Source organism: Dermacentor variabilis, chromosome 4 (assembly GCF_050947875.1).
Source record: "Dermacentor variabilis isolate Ectoservices chromosome 4, ASM5094787v1, whole genome shotgun sequence".
Classification (NCBI taxonomy): domain Eukaryota; kingdom Metazoa; phylum Arthropoda; class Arachnida; order Ixodida; family Ixodidae; genus Dermacentor; species Dermacentor variabilis.
Genome location: NC_134571.1, coordinates 85,121,407 through 85,146,553, shown reverse-complemented (window position 1 = coordinate 85,146,553; position 25,147 = coordinate 85,121,407). Strand labels below are relative to the sequence as shown.

At 48.7% G+C, this 25,147-nt stretch overlaps 1 protein-coding gene across 3 annotated transcripts in view; it reads left to right on the top strand.

Annotated features, from left to right (window-relative positions):
* Window positions 1-25,147, top strand: part of LOC142579467 (rho GTPase-activating protein 6-like) — a 51,631-nt gene that overhangs the window by 7,995 nt on the left and 18,489 nt on the right. Inside the window, exons 2-6 of one of the 3 annotated variants that reach the window (XM_075689670.1) lie at window positions 7,189-7,258; window positions 18,762-18,892; window positions 19,699-19,855; window positions 21,012-21,110; window positions 23,702-23,925. In XM_075689670.1, the coding sequence (XP_075545785.1) occupies window positions 18,764-18,892; window positions 19,699-19,855; window positions 21,012-21,110; window positions 23,702-23,925 (609 nt within the window). In that variant the 5' untranslated portion in view covers window positions 7,189-7,258; window positions 18,762-18,763. The remainder of the gene's footprint in view (window positions 1-7,188; window positions 7,259-18,761; window positions 18,893-19,698; window positions 19,856-21,011; window positions 21,111-23,701; window positions 23,926-25,147) is intronic. The other 2 variants (XM_075689669.1, XM_075689668.1) reach the window with 2 other exon arrangements.

Here is a 25,147-nt window from a genome sequence, read left to right as displayed (position 1 = left end):
TCCTTCAACAAATCTGCTGTTACCTGATCCTCCCCAGCTGCCTTCCCCCTTTGCATATCTCCTAAGGCTTTCTTTACTTCTTCCGGCGTTACCTTTGGGATTTCGAATTCCTCTAGACTATTTTCTCTTCCATTATCGTCGTGGATGCCACTGGTACTGTATAAATCTCTATAGAACTCCTCAGCCACTTGAACTATCTCATCCATATTAGTAATGATATTGCCGGCTTTGTCTCTTAACGCATACATCTGATTCTTGCCAATTCCTAGTTTCTTCTTCACTGTTTTTAGGCTTCCTCCGTTCCTGAGCGCATGTTCAATTCTATCCATATTATACTTCCTTATGTCAGCTGTCTTACGCTTGTTGATTAACTTCGAAAGTTCTGCAAGTTCTATTCTAGCTGTAGGGTTAGATGCTTTCATACATTGGCGTTTCTTGATCAGATCTTTCGTCTCCTGCGATAGTTTGCTGGTATCCTGTCTAACGGAGTTACCACCGACTTCTATTGCACACTCCTTAATGATGCCCACAAGATTGTCGTTCATTACTTCAACACTAAGGTCCTCTTCCTGAGTTAAAGCCGAATACCTGTTCTGTAGCTTGATCTGGAATTCCTCTATTTTCCCTCTTACCGCTAACTCATTGATCGGCTTCTTATGTACCAGTTTCTTCCGTTCCCTCCTCAGGTCTAGGCTAATTCGAGTTCTTACCATCCTGTGGTCACTGCAGCGCACCTTTCCGAGCACGTCCACATCTTGTATGATGCCAGGGTTAGCGCAGAGTATGAAGTCTATTTCATTTCTAGTGAAATAGACTTCATACTCTGCGCTAACCCGTGGCGTATACGTCGGGATAAATCCATGTCATCCTTTCCTTAGAACGCCAACCAACGCCCGACGGTTTTCCTTCGCTCTCATCTCTCGAGCACCGCCGAAGGAAGGAAATCAACTTTATTCAGGTCCAGCAGGCCACGAGAGTTTTGGGCTCTCATGAAGGTGCGACGCCTGCAACGTCACCTGGCGACGCTTCTCGACCCGCCAGCGTTCTGAGACGAAATCAGCGCCAATACGGAGCGTTGCTATCGCTTTCAATGCTTCGGATTCGCGCGAAACTGCCAAATTTTATTACCCGTGTTTGTTCGCTTGGTTTTCCCTCGCATGACCACTGGGAATGAAACTAACCAGGGAGTAAAAAAGAAAAGTAAAGCATGGGAATGCAGGTTCAGCCCAGCGACACACCGCTCTCTGTGATCGAGGCGTCGGGCAGTGCGACTTATTAGTTGATGGTGATGGACTTCTTCTGTGGCTCGTACCCACTAAGGGGGATAGGCCGAGAAACGGGCGGCAGGAGGTATCTCAAGAAAATTCTTATTTAAAGACGAAAAACGGCATATAAAAGGAAAGACAAAAGGAGATACTAGAATAGACTGGTATGCGAGCGAGCAGTCAGACTAACTGAAGGGAACAATTTAAAAGAGGTTCTAATTAAGGAGAGAAGAATAACTAAACTGGTATGCAAGTGCGAAGTCAGACTAAGGGGAGCATTTTAAAAGAGGTTCTAATTAAGGAGAGAAGAATAACTAAACTGGTATGCGAGTGCGAAGTCAGACTAAGGGGAGCATTTTAAAAGAGGTTATGATTAAGGAGAGAATAAATTCAATGTTAATAAAGGATTTGGAGAAAACCAACTTCAGTGAAATGGATGCTGATCTGATAGGTAGAATAAAGCTATAAAATAATTAACAAGGTTATCGTTTTGTTTCAGTTTTAAAAACGAACACCGCGCAACAAACAGCTCTGTGACTATAGCCTACTGTCGAAGCCCCAAATGATAATATTACCGGTATAATTAATCCTAACCTAATTTTGCAGAGCAAAGCTTCGAGTAACATCTTTCTTTGGTTTGAGTATCGTCGGCATGATGAAAAGACGTGGTCTGGAAGGACGGTGTGGGTCCTCCTCCTCGTCTAGTTACTGAAATGTTCCGCAAACGGTGCACCAGTTTCATGCCCCCCCCCCCCCCCCGATATGATCCCAATACACAATCCTTACAAATTGCCGACTTGCAAAATAGTGCGCGCCCTCTTCGGTGCTGCCGCTGCAGATACAATATCTGGTTGGAAAATAAGGCATATCCCCACTATTCCTGTCGTGGATATTTCACCGCTTCTCGCCCGGCTGATTCCCCGCATAGATCAGATGCTTTTGCTCTGTCAGTGTAAGCTCTATAGGCTAATTAGAAGATAAAGACTGGTTGTTCCTGGCGAAAGTGTTTTCTTCGGCTGAGTATTGCTTACGTCATCTGCAAGACCAATTTGCTAAGACGTGCAGAATTTCTTCTAAAAACCAGTAACACAGTGACGCACGTCGATCATATTTCCACACAGCAAAATTCGACATCTTAAGCATTCTTAAGCACATTTGCTCGGAAAATATCTTTTTTTGCTCATGCGCAGAACATTTTTGCAAATGTTCAATTTCCTTCAGAATGGTGTGGAAAGCGTACGGAATTATTACACTGCGGATGGAGACCTTTCAGTACTGAATTATTAGCTCGCTTTTAATAAACTGCGGCTTACTTCCCCCGCGGGAAGCTGCTGCCAGCAAAAGCGACTGAAGCATGTGGGTGTAGTTGGATTGCCTATAGGTACGTCAAATCTGAGGTGGTACACATCGCGACACATTAGCTTAGACCAGATTAACATTACATGTTATGAAATGGCAAACGGGTCGTTTGTATCCAGAGCATATCTTTCATACGCTATGGAATCTGACTGGCAATACTCCAAGCTCCCGCGACGAGCTTAGCGCGATGGATCATGGAAACATCTGGCTTGGGATATTCAGTAGCTTATGGTAAAAGAAAACTTATTCGAAAATGAATAAATGAAACCTCACTTGCCAACTTTCGTATTTAGACATTCTTTTTTTTTTTCGGTTCAAACGAAGAGGTTGGTTTTGAAAAATGCCGGAAAAATCTGTGGGACGTTATACTGACGTGGTTGGCGTCGCGGCTTCGCCGCGATGTTGAAAGAAGGGAAGATCGAATATTCATTTACTCCGCTAGTCAGTCATCCTTTTAAAGAGAATAGCTTTTTTAAGGCTCTTCCGGCCGTCTTCGTTGGTCGGTGGCTGGTGGCCAGATGTTGGTGGTCGGAGGTTGCTAGTCGGAGGTTCGAGCAAAGGGCGCCGACCACTTTTACCGAGGGGAGTGGGGAGGAGTGGCGAGAAAGGGGGAGTGGGTGCACGCACTTGACTGGGGCACCGAGAGTGAGAAGGTCCCCCCGACTGCGCCACTTGCACCGACGCAAAAGGTGCGGGGCGCGTTCGTCGTCGAATGCCACGTCTCACAGCTCTGATATACGGTCTACCTACACTGTCGCTAGAGCTGTGCTGGTTAACGGCGCTAGTCTCTACGGAATCACGCAATCAAACAACAAACGCCACCGAACTAACTTCAGTACAACAAATGTACGCCTCCAAGCGTATCATTCCTTTATTAGAGCGATTAGAGTTCGGCTATTCGCTTCCATTGACAATCATTGTTGATGGTTTCTGAAGAAATGGCTGTTTTTAAGCATAGTAAGGACAAAAAGAGTTCCGAGCGGTGTCTTTCCAGCCCCGTCTGGTCTGGTGCTATCTTTTACCGTCTCTTTAAAATATACGCGTACCGCCACCGTCGTACTTCACCCGAACACAGTTCAAGCACATTTTTTGGGAAAGCGTCCCCTGTGTGCCGTGCTGCTGGCGAAGAGTCATGCGTCTGCGTGGTGCTCCCAAGCGAGATTAAAGACGATCCCATCGAGGCGTCAGCTCTATGATCGCGTCCGCCTTCATGGCGCGTCGCGGCCCAGCTGTCCGTGCCGATCACGACGTTTGGCTCGCGTAGATCGTTTCTCCCTCCGAGACACCGAGTTCTTTGGTTCTTTCCGCTTGCTCAGGCTCACGTTTCGTCTTTGTGTGGCTCAAGAGCATGCCGAGCGAATGAGTGGGCGGTGCGAACGGGGTGCGATAACGCTATGGCGTTCCACTCTTGAAGGCGAAGCTTAAGCGTCCTCGAAGTTTTTTTTTTTTATTCTCCGTGGAGCGTGCTGTAGATTTCTGGTTGCGAGGCCTTGGATACGTTGGCTTAATGCGTCTTCCTTCCAAAGCATTCAATATTTTCTTCTCACAGCGTATGTTTTCCTTTTCTTTATATTTTATTTAAGTTTCTACAGATGTCTTTATTCTGAAGGTTAAGTTTTACTGCAGCTGTGCACAGTTCTGTGAGCGGAGCAAAAACACTGATGCTCATCAGTGCCTACAACACCACACCTTATACATTACCTGCGTGGGATGGCCTCTTCGACCAAATCGGCGTCAACTGCTATTCGACGCGCTCTGAAATACGTGATATTGTCTTCGGCGCCAGAAAAAATCGCTGTCGAGGAAAAAAGAAAGAAGTGACGGATATCACACAGTGCCGAACCTCCCTTCTATTGGGCCGAAGTTTTATCAGTTAATTTCAGCGGACGCCCTCAAGCATATGCGTCGAACGACGATGTACGAGCCGACTATTGGACTCGTGTTACTGACGATAAGTACAACCACGAAGATACTCACTGTGTACGGGTGCAGCTATGCGCAACGATGCGGGCACCTTTGCGACCTCCCACACCTACGCTTTGCCAAGCAGGCCCGAATTGATGTCGTTCACTGTGCCTTAGTACACCGACGAGCCCAGATCGTGAAATTATGGATTGCATCGCGCACGCACAGGTGGGCCCATTGATTGTTCTGAATAAATGGCGTATTTTTTTTTTTTAATCCGGGAAAGCTATAGCGAACTTCGACTGCCAGCGAATGTCATGCGCGATGCCTGACCACGTGCATACCCGCGCATGCCGTCAGCACAAGCGCGCAAGCTGCACTTTATTCTGCGTAACGCGAACTGCCAGACTGAGTGCGGCAGACGTTAGACTCGCACCGCGATGGAAGTTGCTGCGCTCGGGGGACACTCTGTGACCACGAAGCGCAAGCTGCAAAAGTTACATGGAAGGGGGGGGGGGCGGGGGGGGGCGGAGCTTCTCCACGTGTCTTGCTGCGTCAAGTATAAAAAAAAATTAAATTATGGGGTTTTACGTGCCAAAACCACTTTCTCATTATGAGGCACGCCGTAGTGAGGGACTCCGGAAATTTTGACCACCTCGGTTTCCTTAACGTGCACCTAAATCGAAGTACACGGGTGTTTTCGCATTTTGCCCTCATCGAAATGAGGCCGCCGTGGCCGGGATGCTACGTCAAGTATTATCCGGCATAGTTTGACGGCGCTTCAGTTTATTGAAGCCGATAGCGTATCAGAGTCCCAGGTTCGACGGTTTCCCATTTGGCCAAGCACGAAAGAGAAAAGCGATAAGCTAAACAAGACACAATGCGCCGTATTTTATATGTTACTTTAGTGTAAGCGCTGTAGTAACTAAGTAACTGTCTGTGTAACTAAGTGTTTCGTAACATAAGTGCAGTAGTAACTAACAGCTTAAGCTAATGCGAATGAGACTTTGGAACTAGTTTCCGGGCCGCTGTTACTTTAGGGTGATTCGACTCCGCACCTTACCCTTCGTTTCTATTAGAGATGGTCGTCTGCAATTATAGTGCCTGCTGGCGGAGGCATGCTTTGCAGGTATTCGGAGAGACGGACGCACAAGAGACGAGTGTTCCACGGGTGGTCATTTGGTCGCTCGTTCAAGGAAATGAAAAAAGAGGTCGCGCTTTTAGTTTTGGGGCTTTACCCCTGGTTGTCCTTGTCAATTTTGTTGGGTCGTTAACGCAAAATTACAATATACATAGAACTACAGTAGAAAAAGCTAGCATTGACGAAAAGTAAGCGCTAAGAGAAAAGGTAAATATGAAGGTAACACGTGAACGACAACAGGAAAAAAGAAAATGGTTAGACGCGCGTGATTTGAAAGAGAAAATAAAGAAATAAAAAATAAATTCTGACTTGAATCAATAAGGAAATCGTCGATCCTGGAAGGCGAAGCAAACATGTCGGTCGTTGAATCCGAGAGTCGAAGCTGCAAAAGAAGGCAGAACAGTAATTTATCTTTCTAATACTTAAATTTTATTATGTAAGCATCCTCTAGAGTGTAGCCCAGCAAAATCTGTCTGTCACACGAATAGTATAATGGCTTGCAACTGCACAAATATGCGTAATTTGCGAAGACATTTAATCGTTATAATGGTGTAAATATAGGTGATTGGCAGCATTATAAGTGATAAGGAACAATTGAAACACCTGAAAAAATTTCGTCAGAGAGGTGGTGGTGGTAGCAACTTTATTTTAGCAGGATGGGGAGGAGGGAGGCCAAGTAGCGAAAACCGTTCTCGCCAAGTCGCCTTGAAATCTTACTTTTCCGCATTACGAGTCTGTGTGCAAAGAAGCGTGCTGTAGGGCTGCCGAGTATAAAAATAATAACTGATTGGCACATGTGATAATAGTACAATAATTAAAATAAATGATTGGTGGCGTTAAAAAGAACTGGGGATGTCGCCGTAGCCGCCGCCATGTTCGTAACAAAAATTAGAAAGAAAATAAAATAAAAAAGGGAGAAAACACCTGTGGTGAAGCCGGTTGTGACAGCGACCTGGCTCAGTTGATACGATCGCTTTGAAGGGACCATGCAGGTTCCTGGCAACTCATCGCCACACCGTTCAGTACACGTATTTCATTTCTTTAGCACCGGAAAAGCGATGGGTAGACTTGCATATCTATATAACAGCTGTTTATTTGGTCACACAGGTGGTCTCAGGTGGTCCTATTGCTTGAGATATCCCCATAGCTGAATTAATCTATTACTATTGTGTTTCTTTTTCGTTAACATCATCTGCACAGATATATGAGGCTATCCCGACCCGCCGTGGTTACTCAGTGGCTATGGTGTTGGGCTGCTGAGCACGAGGTCGCGGGATCGAATCCCGGCCACCGCGGCCGCATTTCGATGGGGGCGAAATGCGAAAACACCCGCGCACTTATATCTGGGTGCACATTAAAGAACCCCAGGTGATCGAAATTTCCGGAGTGCCCCACAACGGCGTGCCTCATAATCATAAAGTGGTTTTGGTGCGTAAAACCCCATAATTTAAACATATGAGGCTGTCCCATGCTTCAATTACTCAAGCTTGTACATATTTCAACATCAATAATGTGCAGGGTCAACAAGGTGCGTGTTCGGCGGACGTCGCTACCGGGCCCGTGGGCCAGCCTTTCCATTGCTTCTACGGTAGGCTCTGCAGCTTTATTTCTAAAGAATAAAATATGTAAGACATTTTGGAAACAGTAACAATTATGCCCGGACAAACACAAGTCCCCTTGTCGAAATTTCGTTGGCTCGGTGCTTCTCCGGTCGTCACTTATGAAGAATCTATCCACATGGTATCTCTTGAAACGAAACGGCGTGGCGTTTCGCGTTTTCTAAATAGACCGACGTCAAAACGGTCGTAAAGAAAAGGACGTGTTTAAGGCAACGTCAAGGTGTTTCTATCACCGGGTAACCAGCCGTGCCGAATGCCGACACTTAGGTTACAGTGCTGACTTCTAACGGCAACTGTTTCCGCGAAAGCCTCGTCCGCGCGTTGTGCAAACCTCCAGGACGATGTTCGCTCCCACTGTACGCGCACCGTCCCGGTGCCGGCGTCGGGTCGAGTCGTAACCGGCCGAGTCGTATATCAGCGCAACGCAACGCGCTGTTGCACCGTGCGACAGGGTCGAGAGGCAAGAGCAGGCGGGGCCTTGGCGGAGATCGTTCCACTTTCGACCTCGGCGCATAGCTTCGGGCGTAAGTCACCGCGCAAGCACATAAAACGGACCAAAAGAGGGGAACGGCGCAAAAAAGAAATATGGCAGACGATATGCGGCGAGCCCCCTCAGAAGAGGAGGAAGATAAATACGCGCGACTTTCTTCAAAGTGTCGCGCACTGCTTGAAAGGGAACCGCAAGCGGGGAGACAGCTCATCTCACCCATGGGGGACCATTGGGAGATACCGTATTTTCTCGAATGAGGCTCGCGTCACCGCTGTTCGAAACTCGGAAGTGTGGGAGCAAAAGAAACTCGGCCGCAGAGCGCAGTCGCTCACCAACCTGTGCACCAGAGTAGGGGCACACATTCAGCTATATAGCGACAGTCAATGCGACGAGTAATGCAGTGAGTGAAGTTTTCTTATTCCGCGGCGTAGCACGCGCGAGCTCAGCAGGTGTGTAGTCACGCGCCTGCGAAGTTCCCGAAGACGCGCGGGCCTTACAAGAGTAAATACGGCATTCGTATTCGAGCTGCTGTTGCGTGGCGGCGAAGTCGGGTTGGCGCGCCCGCGTCGGCGCAGCAGCGGCTGAGTGAACGGCGCGTCGTCCGGCCAGGCGAAGGGACCCGCGGAGGAGACAGGCGCGACAAATGGCCACGAGAGAACGGTGGCGGTTCGAGAGCGAACGGAGTCGTCAGTGGCAGCGCGCGTCTGCCATCGCACCACGCGCCGCACCACCACCTCCCCGCGCCGGCGCTGTTGCGCAAGGCCGCTGCCGATGAGTCGCTCTGCTAGCGCTACCCACCCACCTCACCTTTCGAACCCCGGTTTTAAGTTGGGCGCACGTGACTGACCGCTCGCTGTCGCGCCCACGCTCGCGGAGGAGACACCCATCTTTCACGTGTACCGCGTGGTGTGTGCGTGCGTGCGTGGGTGGGGAAGGTGTTTTTTGGGTGACTAGTTCTTTTTCTTTTCTTGGCGCTCGAGCGCGTAGATATGGGGGCGCAGCCCAAGTATATCGAGCTCACTTTTATGCGGTGTAATTGAGGTAAATGAATTTTGGCACAAAAGTGCGTTCATGCGGTTCTCGCATATAGCGCGCCTACAGTTCGAGCGAGAAGCTGACTTTGTCGCGCGAAACGAAAAGTTCTGCGTCAGCTTTCCTGCTTTGAAAGCTGCGAAGTTAGGCTTTCACTGGCTCTGAACACAAGATCGGTATACCCGAATGAGGTTAGGGTGAATCGGAGGTGACATGCAATGACCTATCCACTACCGATCCCGGCCTGGTCAATACACGCATCCTGGCCTGGCCGCTACCCAACCTTTCCTGGCCGTTCTTCCTTCTTGCATGTACTGCTAAACAGACTGCTGGGCAACAGGTCATCGTCGAAACAGAGCATTATGGAACGCTGGTCCAAACCACCGTCCTTGAATGGTTTTCGCGCCTTTTGAAAACATTTCGACTGTGCGGCTACAGCGCATTTCCATGCCTGCGCGCGCACGATTTCTTCCTTCCGGTTACAAGCGACAATACGCTCAGGTTATGGACTTGGGACAAACTATACCCGCGTGATCTCCACCCGCGTGATCGAGAGTTATGGTCTAGTTATTTGCTGACCAGTCGCCACTCATCAGTAGAGAGAATACTTTATTCACACACCAGATTAAGCGCTCAAGGCACACTCCGCCCTAACCTTAAGCCAGGACGTCTTTGGCGTGCCGGCAGGGGGAACCGGAATATTTGGCGTTTGGTGAGACATCCGATCCGACCAATAGATCGACGTTCTCGCGGCAGGTTTTGTGGTAACAAACGGAGATGGAGGGTTTTGCGGTGGCGCTCAGGCTTATTGGGAGGGCCTTGTTCATATAGCGAAGACGTTGTGTAAAACATAGAATGAGAACAAAAAGTAATAAAGGACGGGTGCGATGTTGCACAAGTCGAGCTTTAGCGAATGTCTCCTTTTTGGATATTGTTTGCTGTTTTGGAAAGGCTGTGTAATGCAACTTGGCTTCCGGCGTTATGGATTCAGCGCCCGAAGCAAAGCTTTAATGATTGGCTTGTCGCATTACCCTTGCCGACCTACCTGCGGGCAAGTTGTCAAAATTGCCCGCAAACGATGTCCGCCGGGTAGATAATTCATCTGTATCGGTGCAATTCGATTAAATTTTGCAGGCTTGTGAAAAAGGGGTGTTTGTCATAAAATGTTTCTTTATTAAACGTACAAGGACTGTTTAGCATTAGTGTACGTCACACGCTCAAATTGTTTATTATTTACAGTGGGCAAAATGAGGAAGAGCTGCTCTACACAAGTTTTCGTGAGACTGGCGCAAACCCTCGCGAGAACAGTTCTGAGACCAGCCACTCGAACCTTGCATGGAAAGCGTTTTACAGCGCTCGCTTTTCTTAGCTCGTTGCTCAGTTTCGCACTGTGCGCGCCGGCCGCAGTGGTGGGTCGATGCAGGAGATGTCGCAGTCTACAGATTCCCATCGGTATGTGCCATTGGATATTTCGTCATGCCCAGGCAATGTGCCATCGTCGTCTCGCCCTCACTCTATCATCGTCATACAGTCGTCGTTAAGCCAGCTCACGCCATCCTACAGCCATTGTCGTCGCATACTTATCGTCGTCCCATTTTTGCCATGCCGTCGTCATCGTCATACTGTCTTCGTCATTTCATCGTAATCATGCTCTCACCTATTCACGCCGGATTAGGCCTGCGTTGTCATGTCGTCGTGCTCGTGCAGTCATTGTGATGCAGTCGTTGTCATGCCATCGTCGTGACAGTTTCGCGGTCGTTCCATCGTCCTCGTTCTAGCTTCGTCATCCGATTGCCGTCATACCGTCATCATCACGCCATTGCCACCATACATTCATTATTATACAGTCGTCGTCACGCTGTTGTAATCGTCATCCAATTGTCTTGTCGTCGTTGTCAAAGCGCCTTCGGCTGCGCTTAGAAATCGTATGCTTAGAAGGCCGGCGAGCATTCGAGCACTGCAGAGGATCGTAGCAGTGTAAACTAGGATGCTATAAAAGTTACCTTAAACTGCAATGCCATGGTAGAAACAGGACCTTCGGACCCCCAAGCGATTCGGCGAGCTCGAGGAGATCGGGAGCGAAAATGCTTAGCCGACACCACATAACGCTTAAACACTCGTTTTACACGCTCGTAACCGTTCTGCGAGCTTTTTAATACCAAACGTCAAAAAATCTACTTCTCTCTCTTTCTTTTTCGTAAGCATTCGTGCATGAAAGTTGTGAGCTTGTAAAACAGTGGTTTGCATTTGACAAGACAAAGTCCAAGCAACAGGTGGAGCTTTTTTTTTTTAAATCCTGCAGGTTGTACAACAGGAAAGCAGCTGATACCAGAAATTTTCCATCTAAAACGACAGCCACATCAAATGTATTTCCGACGTGTCGGAGGCGTCGCCGCTTCTATTTCACAGCGCCAAGTGTCGACACAATAACCAGGGCTGAAAGGCGCCCTCCGTGGTGCCTTTCAATATCTGACATCACATTGACCGCCATCCAACCTTGATTACATCGCGAGCATCGTGCGGCGTAAAAATTGGCGGGGCAAAACGCCTGCGCGAACACGGCGGAAACGGCCCATGTGGTTTGGCCGTCGTACATAAGAAAGCACGAGTGACCCACTGCTTTACCGTAGCGCAGTAGCGTACGTCGTCATCGACTTGGCGACACCGACGTGAGCTTTGCCCTTGCGTGGAGCAGCGCACGGACGGCATCGCTTTCCCATCTGTCTCCACTCGGGCGTTGCTCAGCGTCGGCGACCGCACGCGCGCGGAGTCGCGTGCACGCCAATCCGAGGTCTTTGTCTCACGCGGGTCGAGCGGGCGGTAGCCGCGCCGCTCTCTTGGGGGAAGACCCCCGTGTCTCTCTCCTTCTTCCTCTCTGTTCTCGGCTCCTCGAAATACGTCGGGCCAACCTGAGGCTTCTCGGGCTTTTCATTAAACAGACTGTTTCCGAAAGCGAACAAGCAAAATATTGCCTCAGCGCAGCGCGCGCGTGCAACGCGCGAACAAGGCGAAGCGAACCGCGCGCGACGCGGCCGGCGTTTATTTTGTTGGCGCGCCTCGCTGACGTCAGAGCCCGGAGCACCCGGGGCTGCCCGGCGGGGTTGCCATGAGGGCCGCGCCGTGAGCGGCGATGACCGACTGCCGGGAGCCCGCCTCGTGGAGGGAAGAGGGCGGCGGTGCAACCGCGACGGCACATGCGACGCACGGCGAAGCCCATCTGTCTGTGTGTGCGCCTGCTGTGCAGTGCTGCAATAAGGGGCGCTGCAGGAAGCGGGTTGCCGCACGACGGCTCGGCGATTACGTGCAGCGATGTGCACTCGACGTGGCTCGGGCTATTCCGCACGCTGGAGGAAGGGATTGGCGCGTTTGAGCAATGTGTCACTGCCGGTGTTTCCGGTTGTCTCGTTGTCCGTGATTATCCCGCGGCCTCCCCTTGTCTCGTACAGGAAAGCTATTTCAGCTGCGATTTCTGAGACGCCTTTTGCACGGGCAGACCGAGAAGTCGATGCAGAGGAGTCGCCGAAGTTGCGAAGTGCCCTGTTACAGGACGGCGAGAAAGTTCTTGCTACGAACGAATATTTCAATAAAAGTGGATTTGCTACAATACCACTGCTCTCGAGCTTTGCGAGAACTCAACCAGAGTGATGTGTTTAGTAATATTTCTTAGTTCAAAAATGCCCCGTGCGTTATGTGCCCTGTAAGCGTTATGATGACTGTCCACAAGCTTCTTTCTGACTCTTCGCACTCGCATTCCCAGTGGTGCTGTGCGTATATGCGTCATTCTGCTTATCTGCTACAAAGCAAGTAGTGGTGTGAGAGTCATCCGACAGAGGCGCCTTTTGCAGTCACACCAAAGGGTTCGTTATTGCAGCAATAAGAAGGCTGAGCACGACATTGTATGTGACTGCTGGCGCAAATGTCATGCACTTGAAGCTTCTTCCAGCTGCTTGTGTGTGACAGTTTCGGAGTCTTTGAAGTGATCTTCTTTGACAGTAAAGTGCCACTCACTGCCCTCAGGCACAGAACATAGCCACCATTGTCGTCGCTTGCCAGTCAATAGTTCGCTCTATAGATGCTAATTCCTAGCCAGCCCTTGACTACAGTCATTTGCCACAAGCTACGGATGGCTATTCGCCGTTCTAACAAAATCTGAGGACAGCAAATACCACCATAGCTGAGCTGACATGGTGCTGCTGTGTTTGCCGCAAAATGCAACAGTTGATATTCTAAATGTCGACGCAGTTTCGAATAAACACGTATGACAGTCTCGATGCCTTTAAAGCTTGCTTCTCCACAATGCGCATCTTTGTGAGGAGAAGCCAATTCTCAAGTAACTTTGTTGTACAGGAAATATGTTTTGTACGCGATAGCGTTGACAGCCCAAAAATGACAATGGCACGATGGCGACAGTAACTATCCCACGACGGCAGGGATAGCAGCTGCAACATGATGACTATCATAGCAGCGAAGACTAGACGACGACAATGCCACCAGCGACGGCACAATGACAATGACGCGACGGAAACGATAGCATATATGGCACGATAACAACGACGATAGCAGCAGCGGCACAAACATGACAACAGTACGAAGACGACAATGACAACGACACGACGGCGACAATAGATGCTGCGGCATGACAGCGACAACGATAGCAGTGACGGAACAACAGCAACGACGACAATAACAGCTATGGCACAGAGATGACCACGGCAAAACAGCAACGATGATACCTGCGGCATGATAACGACACCGATTGCACGACGAGCACTATAGCAGTGACGGCACGAAGGTGACAACTGCACGATGACGACAGTTACAACGACACTACAGAGACGATAGCAACTATGACGTGACAACGATAGAAGCAACGGCACGACGAAAACAATAACATCTATGGCATGAGAATGACTATGACAGAAACAATAGCAGAACGACGATAGGCATCATGAAAACTGCCTGACGACGACAGTTAAAAAGATTATAGGGTTTTACGTGCCAAAACCACGATCTGATTATGAGGCACGCCGTAATGGAGGGACATTTCAACCACCTGGGGTTCTTTAATGTGCTCCTAAATCTAAGTACACGGGTGTTTTCGCATTTTGCCTCCATCAAAATGTGGTCGCCGTGGCTGGGATTCGATCCCGCGACCTCGTGTTTAGCGGCCCAACACCATAGCCACTAAGCAGCCACGGCGGGGGACGACAGTGACAACGGCATGATGGTGACAATAGCAGTTATGGCATGACGATAGCAGCAACGGCACGACGGGAACCACAGCATCTAAGGTGTGACAACGACAATAGAAATGACGGCACGACGACATCAATAGCAGCGGTGGCACGACGGAAACCATAGTGTTTACAGTATGCCAACAATTATAGAAACGACGGCACGGCTACGATGAAAATAGCAGTAATGTCACGACGGAAATCATAACAGCCACGGTATGACAACGACAACGATAGAAAGAACGGCACGGCGACGACGACGACAATAGCCTCGATGACACGAAGATGGCATCAGCACAATTTCCCTTTCGGAAACCTATACCTGCCTAACTTGCCTTGTTGCAACAAAAAGAATTCATGTTAAATGCATTTGCAAAAGAGAAACTTGCCCGAGGTATCTATATAAACTTCAATAAAACATTATATTACCTAAACCACACTTTCCGATGGAAAAAAATTAGTAGCTTACGGTTTAAGAGCAAGAGGCTTAGTTGCTTTTACGTTGTTATCTAATCACAGACTACAATACACATACATAAAGGCATAGTTATCTGACGCTAAGAAAATTCCGTTTGGAGTCCCCAAAGGTAGTAGGTTGGACCATCTTCTTTTTAGTTCATTGTACACATAGACACTGAGGTAGAACATCCATATGCACTCATGTTGCTACTTTGTTATTCTTAGCCGCACCACCGTCAGATTTATTTGCAAGGGCTAACTCAACGCTTTTGTGCCTGGCGAAATGGACAGAGAAAATTCATTAAAAATTAAAACAGCCAAAACGAAGGGCCCTTTTTGTCGCCCGAAAAACAAATGTGTGCACGTAAACTATGGCATTATGTTTATTAACTCAGAAATCAAAATAGTAAGATCATTTAAAACATTATGAGTATTTTTCACTGAGCGTATGACATGGGGCGACCACATCAAATACGTAGCAGCAAAGCTATCTAGTGTCATAGGAATGGCGTACGCTAACAAGCGGGTTTTAACGACCAAAGTTAAAATGATCTTCTACAATGCTTTCTTTTACTCGCATCTAAACTACTGCCATTTTGTATGGGGAAGCACGCACCGAGAACACTACAGAAACTGCACAACCTGCAGAAAGAAATGTTAAGAAACGTGTATATAACGTCGAATATGACCCCCTTAAGCGCCAGTTTAAGGAAAGGAGATACCGTATAATGCAAGTACGTGATACGTGTAATGACCGTTTAATCTCAAAGTACAAAATAAAACTAAACATAACATTCCTTAAATTTCTGATATTGCATTATCGATGAAAGAGAAAGAGGCTAAATATGCACATGAGGTTTAGACATTTGGCAAGCATGTGCACACAGAACAGCCTACAGCGAACGCATTAAACGCACACTACAAAGAGCACTTAAATCTTTGACATGTATGATATGAACCCAGTCATTGTTTCCAAAAAAGAACGCGAAAGTTCGTCTCTAAGCTTAATTAAAGTTTTCCTCTGCATTGCTCATTTCTAAATATATATTTTGTAAACAATCCAGTTATTCTTACTTTTGAAGTGATCGTTATTTAATATTCCTATACTGGTTGGACTAACAGCTGTATTTCATGGCTAATCATAACAGTATAAAATAGCGAAATTTACATTAACTCGTTTCCTCAATAAATATTCCAGTTGATAGTCAGCGCTTGTGTTGTGCCTGCGCCTCCCTTTGCGTTCGTTTTCAGTGCGCTGTTGTTATTAACCATGAACTAATACCAACTTGCCCAGTTTTATATCCTCTTCAGCAGTTTTTTACGGTGAGATGCTTTATGCTGACTACTGTAACTAGTCTTGCGTTTTTTTGTATCATACTGCATATATTTACTGTCAACTACTTTTGCTTGTTTCAACACCCAATGGGAAGCACACTAACCAATGTGAAGTACACTAACTTGCTGCGCTTTGACAACGCGGGCTAAGTCTGTATCAGAGTTTTCTTTTCGTCGGGTGTCTCTCTTCAACTCATCCCCGCGAACGTTGCGTTTGAAAGACAAAAACTCGACTTATCAACAGTGCACATCAAAGGTCCTGTAGAGAAGAAAATCAAGAATATAGAACGGCGTGCTCGGATCTTTTTTTATGCCCCTGGTGTGTTGCCCTTTAACATTTTAACTTAGCACCCTTCGTGATTCGTTATTGACAATGCTATATGACCGTTATTATTCATTTAATTTCCGTCGCCATTTCGGTTTATCCACCCGGTTGTGGCCAAATGCGGTAGTGGGTACGAGCCACGGGCTTCCTGGATAGTAACAGTAACAACAACAACAACAGCTGTTTGTCAGCACGGGTGGCCGTCCGCGTGTCTACGTGGACTTCTGGACCCAAGCCCGACGGGCAGTGCGCCTGGCTCGAGAACTTCGACGCCTGCGCTGTTAAACATCAGCCCGGCGACGCTGACGCTTGAAGAAGCAAATGGACGTGCACCGTGATTATCTCCGCTGGAAGCTCTTCGGTCAGGCACCTGTTATCTGCATGTTACTCTCTTGTTTTTTTTATCTAAGACAGTTCGTTATCTGTACTACGTCAAAGAAAAAAACGCAAAGCTTTCCGATCTCAGTTGCAATCCTGAGATACAGATCTTTACAGATTTAATCATGTTATTAACCTAACGGGATGTGTCTGTATATTTTGTCGGAAGGATCTCACATTATAGAACGAGTGTAACGTCCATTTTATAATTTATAACCCCGAAAATGTTTAGACGGACCACGGGTCGCGTAGCGTTTGTTGCTAGCGGCCGATATATTGCGTGTCGTATCGTGAAGATTTTTCGCCTCAACCTAGACGGGCCCCTATGAGCAGCTGCAACTAACGACATAAAGGTAACCAGTTCAAGAACTGACTCGTCTTGAAATTGCTGTGTCACGTCGTGGTTCTGCCATGGAGCACGTAGGAATGCTGTATCGTGCGAACGGGTTGTATCGTAGTTGAAGTACACTCCTGCTGTCTCTTGTGTTGGCATGAAAAAGCGTAATAGCGAAGGCAAGCCGTTCGGGACGAGAATTTCAATCAGCGTCTAAACGTGCATTACCACTCTGTGCTTGTACTCGTTTGAGCGATTCACTCCGTGGTACTGTGGGAGGGAGCGCTTTAAATACCAAAGACCGAAGACCAAAGAAAGGGCTTCGTGACTTTCTTCCAGTGCTTCATTTCCCGCTAATGTTACCCCTGCATGAGCGTGTTTTCTGTTCTTGATTGACGTACTCAGTGAAATTTCGATAAGGCATGCTTCTGGTACCATGCTGCGCAAATAAACTTCAAGAACCGCTCAAGCAGGAGTAACACCGTAACCCTTCTTGCCTCGCATGCCGAAGGCGAAAAGAAAATAGAAGTAAGTGTGAGCGCAGTAATATTTATTGTGATATGTATAAGATCATGTATGACTTTATTTGTACCTATGTAGTGTGCTTCTCAGCCTAAAGCAAACAAGTAAATAAAAATGGGGCTTGCGCCCTCATACAACATTTGCCAGAGACTACTGAGCCTTAAGAAAAGATTGCTACAGATTAACCCATCTCACGATGACTCTCGACGGCAATGCGTTATCATTGAATCAATATGGCGACGCAAAATATTGCCACCGTCGAACCGAGTTATGTATGAGGCGTGCACTGCTAAGGGACCCCTCTTTCGCACTTCCCGAAGGACAGTCGGCGCCATCTAGCGCCACCACCGCTAAGCCTACGCATAGCCTCCGAAATACATGGCGCGTCGGTGCGTGCTAACGCGAAGAAACGCGTCATGCGGCAACCGCACTCCTCTCTCACGCTTCTTTTCGGACGCGCTGCGCCACGTAGTGGCAATGGCCTCCAAGAGGCGGGGCGCGCCGGTGCCTGTAAAGGCTGCGAATTGTTCCCTCGCTTACCGCACACTCAGTGGCGTACACACTCAATGACCCAAGTTGGTGAGAGGTTTGTTGAAGAGTGGCACATGCTTAGCGCGCTTATGGCGCAGTTCGCTAAAGCGCTGGAGTGAAAGTTATTCATTGAAAAGTGTCACACACCCAGTCCATTTGTGGTGCGGCCTGCTAATGCTAATGCGTCGGGCTACTGTCCTTGAGAAACGCTTGTGACGGTAGAGTCGATTCCGCTCGGCATCGAAGAAACTTAAGGGATCTTTTCGCCATTGTAAAGTGGCACATCTCCAGGGGCACCTGGAGATGTGCCTAGCAGACCAAGTGGGTGCCAAAGACGTTCATTGATGAGCGGCACACACCTACTGGCACATACCCAAGTTGGCATCAAAGAGGTTCATGCAACGCTAGCACAGACCGAGTGGCACATACCTGGTGTATATGTGCACTAGGTATTTGACGCCGACTAGTGCTCTTAGTCGGCTTCAAAGAGTTTCTTCGAACAACGGTGCCAACCATTATCGTGTCTAAAATGATCCATTCGGCGTGAAAGAGGTTCGTTAAGAGCGGCACCTAGCTATGTACACATTTGCCACGTACTCAGTGATCCAAGTTGGTGCGACGGTTGGTCTGAAACCCTGGTACCTCAGCACAGCAGCCCGATGCGCTGACTGTTCGACCACGGACTACCCCAGGTAGGCGGGAAAACGGTTAAATACAAACATAGATAGATATAGCCTCCGGAAAGTGCATGAAGTACCCTAAGAATGTTAGCGCATTAATAAAAACCTCAAATAATACGCTTCGGGGGACTGAACTCTTTTTCTTTTTTCAGGAATGCAGCAACAGCAGCACGCTGGCCGTCCGACCGGCCGGCTGTCCAACGTTCCCCGCAAGCTGTGGAGGTCGCGAGCCAAGTCCCAGTCCAGGGTGTCCACGCTCAGCATCTGCAGCTGGACCCCCGAGGTGGGCGCCACTTGAAGTGTCTCCTTCGTTTTAGCTCCCAAAGAGCATGGGTGTGTTATATGATAAGCTTGAAAAAAGGCAGCATGTGAGCAAAAAAGAAAAATTCTAGTTCTGTAATGGATCCGAGGAGCGAAATCGAGCAGTTAAATATTGCTTCGAACTGCAGGGACGCTAATACTCGCTTTGGATGCATAGGCTGTGCTCTCTTCATCGTTGTCTTGACTATTTTGCTGACCTAAACGCTCAAAAGCTGTTCGAACGCCCGTGACAACGCGCAGGTTTAGCATTCGGCGCCGTCACTCACAAGTTGACTAAAGATTTGCAAATGCGTGTCTCTCTCTCTCTCAGAAACTACATCTTAACAAATTAGCTACTACGAGACGGAAATAAACAGGGTGAAGGCTCAAGGAAGGGGATGAGAGAAGAGCTTGCAGCGACGAATTCACTGCAGATGGGCAAACGCAGGACTCCAAATGCGCTCACATTACGACCTTCGCTGTTTTCTAAAAGGAGACCTCACCTTGTCAGGGTTGGCGTCGAGAGAGAGAGAGAATTGAGGCTGTCGAAAATACAAGTTCTGAAACGTTTCTAGACTGAATGAGCTAAAGTTTAGACGACCATTAAGGTCCGTCGTTGTGAAAGCCAGCGATGCCAGCGATGGAACGAAGCGATCGCGTACCATATCCCTGTAGTACAGAAGCACACGCAGACGCGCAGGCGCACACGCAGCCGTTGTGCACCTTTGATTTGTCGGTACTGCACTGGCCCGGGGGGCTGTATACGAGATGCTCTGCCGGCGCGTGCAGGGTTGCTGCCGGTGGCGTTCCCGGACCGGGAGCCGACTGACGCTCCGGCCGACGACGCTCGTGGCGCTCACCGAGGCGGAGGCCATGGGCTTCCGGCCGCTGGCTGTAAATAGGCTGCAAAGCATCGGCATCGGCTGCAAAGTAGACATACCCAGAGGTGGGCGCTCATACACCAGTGTTCCAGTGCAATACGAGGCCATTTACTGTAATTCGCTGGGTCGAGATAACAGCCTTCTCAACTAAATCCTGCCTTATTGGGCAGGCCACCGCTGTAGTCACGCTGCACGCACTCTGTGCAGCGAAGACGACAGAAGGAGGCGATCAAGCACACCTAAGCTTTGCGTCTTAACAACTGCTAAGGCTAGCGTGGCTCGTTGATAAAAATGGTGCAGGGAAAGTCAGTCGCGTGGTTAGAAACACGAGTAACGGCCACCAGTCCAACCGGCAACGCTTTCGCGAAACCAAGTTGTCTCGAACAAGTGGCCTACGGCACACACGAAGCAAACGCACTTTCGGCCGCGTATATTCTAGGTTTCGCACTGTGTAAACAAGTTTCCTGTGTTTTGTGCCTTTGTGCGGATTGCTGTATGGCATAACGTGGCTTGTAATTGCAGCTGGTTAGTTTAAACTACCGTTCGGTTGTTCCACTAGCTATTGCAATTCCGCTCAAAAGCACCCATATCGCGTGTGCCACGGATAAGCTCCGCGAGGTAACCAGGTCTGAAATACATCAGTGGACCTCAATTTCCATAAACGCAGGCACGGGCTGCAGTCGAATGAGTGATTCGGTTTCATCAGCTAGCACACACGCTTGTCGTGCCTGAGCGCCACCAAGAGCAGCCTCCCGCTCTGCGCTGCAGGCTTGAATAATTTCAAACAAAGAGTGTGGACAACGAAAATCCTGCAATGTACGTACAGTTCTCTCCATTGACTGCAGGCGAAATGCCAATACAAAGATAAATGCGATCTTGTACTCAAACTGGTTGACTCAGGCCTCGTTTCAGCGTTTTCGTGCATGTTGAGGCGTGTGGCATCATGGTGCTGGCTGCTGCTCGCGGTAGCGTACTCTTGAGTCGGCACATACATCGCGTGGGCTTGTAGATCACTCTTGCTAATCCTAAACACTGGTGAGCGTATGTCGGAAGCACAACAAGTGGTTTCGCGCGAAGGCTTCCCAGTTCACGGTTCATATCGCTGTGCGCGTGCTGAATTGAATAACGAATGGCATAACAGCAATCTTATCTTCAGCCTCAGCACAGCCATTGAAGGAGTCCCGCCTCACAGCTTCCTTCATCTGTGGTCTGTACGTGCAGAGGACAGCACGGAGGCCTCGGCGAAACTTCGGAGACGGCCCGCCCTACTTCGCAAGAAGGCCATTACCACGAGCTTTTTCGAAAGTCGCAAAGAAAGTGGTAAGAATACGCGCATACTCGTCTTGGTCCGTCAAGCTCGAGACATATATGTGCAGTCAGTGATGCCGAAACGCGACGTCTGGTGCGCGCGGTGTTTCTCGCATTCCGCGTGGCGCGTTGGTGAGAAACGATCTTTCACTGACTTCCAGCATTATCGAAAGCATCTTGTTGAGTTGTGCCAATCGCACCTGTTTCAAAAACTATACCACAGGGTGCAGGAAATGTCGTGCGCTGCGATTATTTTGTTTCACGTATATTGAAGACCGTCTCCGAATACTTGTTTTTTTCCAGCGCTTCCTGAGGAAACGTTTCATTTGCATACCGCAGCGTTCGCTCTTCCGGAATCTCCGTATACGTCGCCCCCTTGTTTTGAGTTTTCTCGACAGCGAAACTATTACTTCGCACGCACGCGCACGCTGCGTTAGTAAACACGTGACGTACTACGTTGAGTCACGCCCTGGCATCACGGGAGTGGATGGCACCATCGCGTGTGCCAACGAAAACCTGCAGCTTTGCGTTGCGCTGCGTGTAATCTGGTTTCAAGCAGGTACGCGCGTTCATTCGCCACCACTCAGTGACGTCACGCGAGCGGAGAGGTTTACTTGACAGGCCCCGTGGTAAGTTTGGCGACCCCTGCTACCGATGTTTTTTGCTCTCGTAGCGCCGGTTGTGATGGAGCGACATGTTTAGCAGGTTTATATATTTTTTTTTTATTCGGAGACGCGTGAGACGGCTGCATAAAATTGGAAAGGCGTGCGGAGACAGGGCGTAAGTTCCCTCGCCAAACTGCGCTGGGATTCGCGCTCTGGTGAGCAGCTTGTAAACGGCACTAGTTCCGCGTGCCTTCCCGTCGCGTCCTGCATGTTACCGTCATAGTTTATCCACTTTTGAGTTCAGAACACCACGTTGCCATGACACCTAATCGTATGTTTCTTCCCAGAGGATAGACTTCTGCGAAGCAGAGACCACACGGTGGACAGTGAAAGCACTTGAGTTAAACAAGACATTGCTTATCAGTTGCCGAGAGTTATTCAGTAAAGCTGCGACGTTCATAAAAAGTCGAAGAAGTCGAAGACGTTCAGCACCTTAATGAGGCTCCGAGAACGTCGCATATCCTAAGGCGCGCTACGACACGGGTACCAATAGATCTGCTAAGTTTCTGAGAAATCACGGGGCACGCGAGGGGGGGGGGGGGCACTCTATTACATCTGCTCGATGCGTCCATGCACGCAGTACGGTGCACGACTGTTTCGCGCATAAAATTTAAACTTTTCAGAATTGGTCTTCGGCGATCTTTTTTCGCGGCGCGTGATTGTTTTGGTGAGTTATACGTTGGCTTTATCTGCATACAGTACATTGATATGGCAGAACACCATCTTCGACTGATTTGGCAACGTTCTACGCTAGAGAAACTTGTAGAGTGCACTCAGCTTAGTTAGGCTTTCTTGAAGCACTATATCAGAGATGCCTCAGCGAGGTTAGGTGGCCTGGTCAGCCATTTAGCGTTCTGAGCAACGGACAAGTCTTGTGAGACGGAGGCATTTCCGAGGGAGGATACTGCGCAGTAGGTTCTTTGATCTGTAAATACACTGCGCACAACAGCGGCACATGTTTTAGCATTAACGAGAGGGCCAGTGTAATCAAAGTTCATGGGAGACATTCAACTTGACGGGACGACACGTCTGTGCCTTACCGTGCAGTTACAATGACCAAGTGATGTAAATGGTGAGAAGGTCAAATCAGCAGTGCATTAAGTGTTTGCAAACTAAAGCGATGACCGAGCTCAAATGCAAAAAAATGAAGAAAAATAAAACGGCCGGGCGAACAGTAAGTTTTGCCATAGACTTACGTTTGGTAAAGAACTGTTGGTGTAGAGTTTGCGGGAAGAAATAGGTTTCGAATTATGAATACTTTCTTTTGGAGACGAGATATAGCAATCCGATTTGTACATGGAAAAGCCTCAACGGTGAAGTCAGACATAAGATAAGCCTTATACCGTGCTCTAAATCGGGCACCGCGCAACATGTAGGTGTGAGGTAGGGTAATGAGTAGCAATCGCGAGTGACATTTCACGTCAGCATGACAGCCCGGTACACATGGGCGTGCCTGTCAGCGCTTGTGACAAGTGGCGCCATGCGCGCTGTCAAATATGATGGTGGCACGTTTACAAGCAGAGCTTTCTGGTAGTAAGGGCATACGAAACTTCCCGCAGGTTGACGTTGTAGACTTTTGTAGCTCGGTAAACGAGGACGGAGACAGAGGAACACACACACACGGGTGCTGTCTATACTGTGCCTCAAAAGGTTATATGTCAACGATAAACCAACTCTCCCAGATCAGCTTAATTACTTCCACAAGTATCATGCTTCGAGAACTATAGCATGCGAATCTGCAAAAAAAAATGTAAGTCTTCTAATTTTTGCCTCGCGCGTGAACCAACCAACGTCCTCATTAATTGCTGCATAGCTGTCAAACCGGGGTTCTAAAGCGATGATTATATATGGTCTCCCAACTGGCGACAACGCGATTTGTGGTTTGCATACACACATATGGCATAAGAATCATCTCTGTCGCTTTCTGCTCTCCTGCAGCAGACATTCCGTGTGGCCAGGTGTTCGGCGTGGGGCTGCAGCAGGTGGTGCAGAGCGACCGGCAGCGGTTCCCGGACTCGACGCTGGCCCAGCCGGCTCCCTGGTCGCCGTGGGACCTGGGGCCGGACGTGGCCGCGGCGGACGCCCTGTCGCGCCGCTCGGACAACGCCAGCGAGAGCTCGCTGTCCTCGCTCGCCGACTTCTCCACCGAGGACTCCAGGAAGGCGAGTCTCGACCGAGTGGCCTCCTCTCTCGATGTTCTTGTGTGTGGCCGGGGTAGCCGCTCGCTGCCTCCTAATATAGAAAAGCTGCCTGTATGTATATGACGCACAACATCGAGCCGACACCGACAAGCGGGGCTCGTATTACGTAACGATTCTTCTATTTTCTTTTTCTTCTTTTCTTTTTTTTTTCTTGCCATCCGGCGTTCGTTCGCACAAAGCCACGCCCCCGTTATGGTACAGATCGGCCACTCAGCGGTACAGATGATGAGAAATTAATAGGTTTGGACACCGCCCCACAACTGGATGACTGCCCTTACGCTCGGGAATCAGCCTCCCCGTTCCCGATATCTTTATGCATCAACGAGAAATAGACATTGGGCCAAGAGCACGCAAGGCCACATAGAAAAAGCTTTTGAATTCTCTCGCGAACATGGATGGGAAAATGATTGCGCTGCATAGTTGTAATACATATATCCAAACAACTAGCCCTCCCCCCCCCCATAGGCAACATATTTCTTTCTGAAACAGCGAAGACCTGATCAGTGAAAGCATGCCTCGCGCCGTTGTTGGACGCCCTCGTTTTACCGGCCTATTTATATGCCCCATGAAGCGAAAAAATCCGGCGTCCGGCGTTAACATCTCATGGAAAAAAAAAAAAACTCCCGCTACCAAGTGATGACGTCACGTTCCCGGTTCTGCTGCGGACCGCACTGCGAAATCACGGCGTGACCCACAACCCCCCCCCCCCCCCCCAAAAAAAACGACCTGGACAACTCCCAACATTAGAGTGTATTAGAGTGAATTAAGGTAAAGTAAGGTAGATTAACGTGAATTAACGTGAATTAAGGTTGTTACAAATTAGAGCAAAATGGATTAAGGTGAATTAGGGTGGAGTTTTAAGTGAAGTTGATAACTTAGACAAGTACTCATGCTTTCGCATTCAAATAACGTAAGGATACTTAAGTGACTGTCAACTTTTTACAGCAGCGTGCTGTGCGATCTCGGATGCCGTGTCTGCGCCAGTTTCATATTATACTCTGCAGAGTTTCCCATTGCCGACGCTTTTTACCCAACAGCTGCAAGTTTTCGCAAGGGGTAATTTTTTTTCGTGTTGTAGATGTATGTGGGGGAGGGGGGGTGTAACGATGGTGCTTGCGTCTATTGGACCAAATTTCTAATCGAAAGAAAACCATGTTCGAAACAGGCTGAGATACGACTCGTA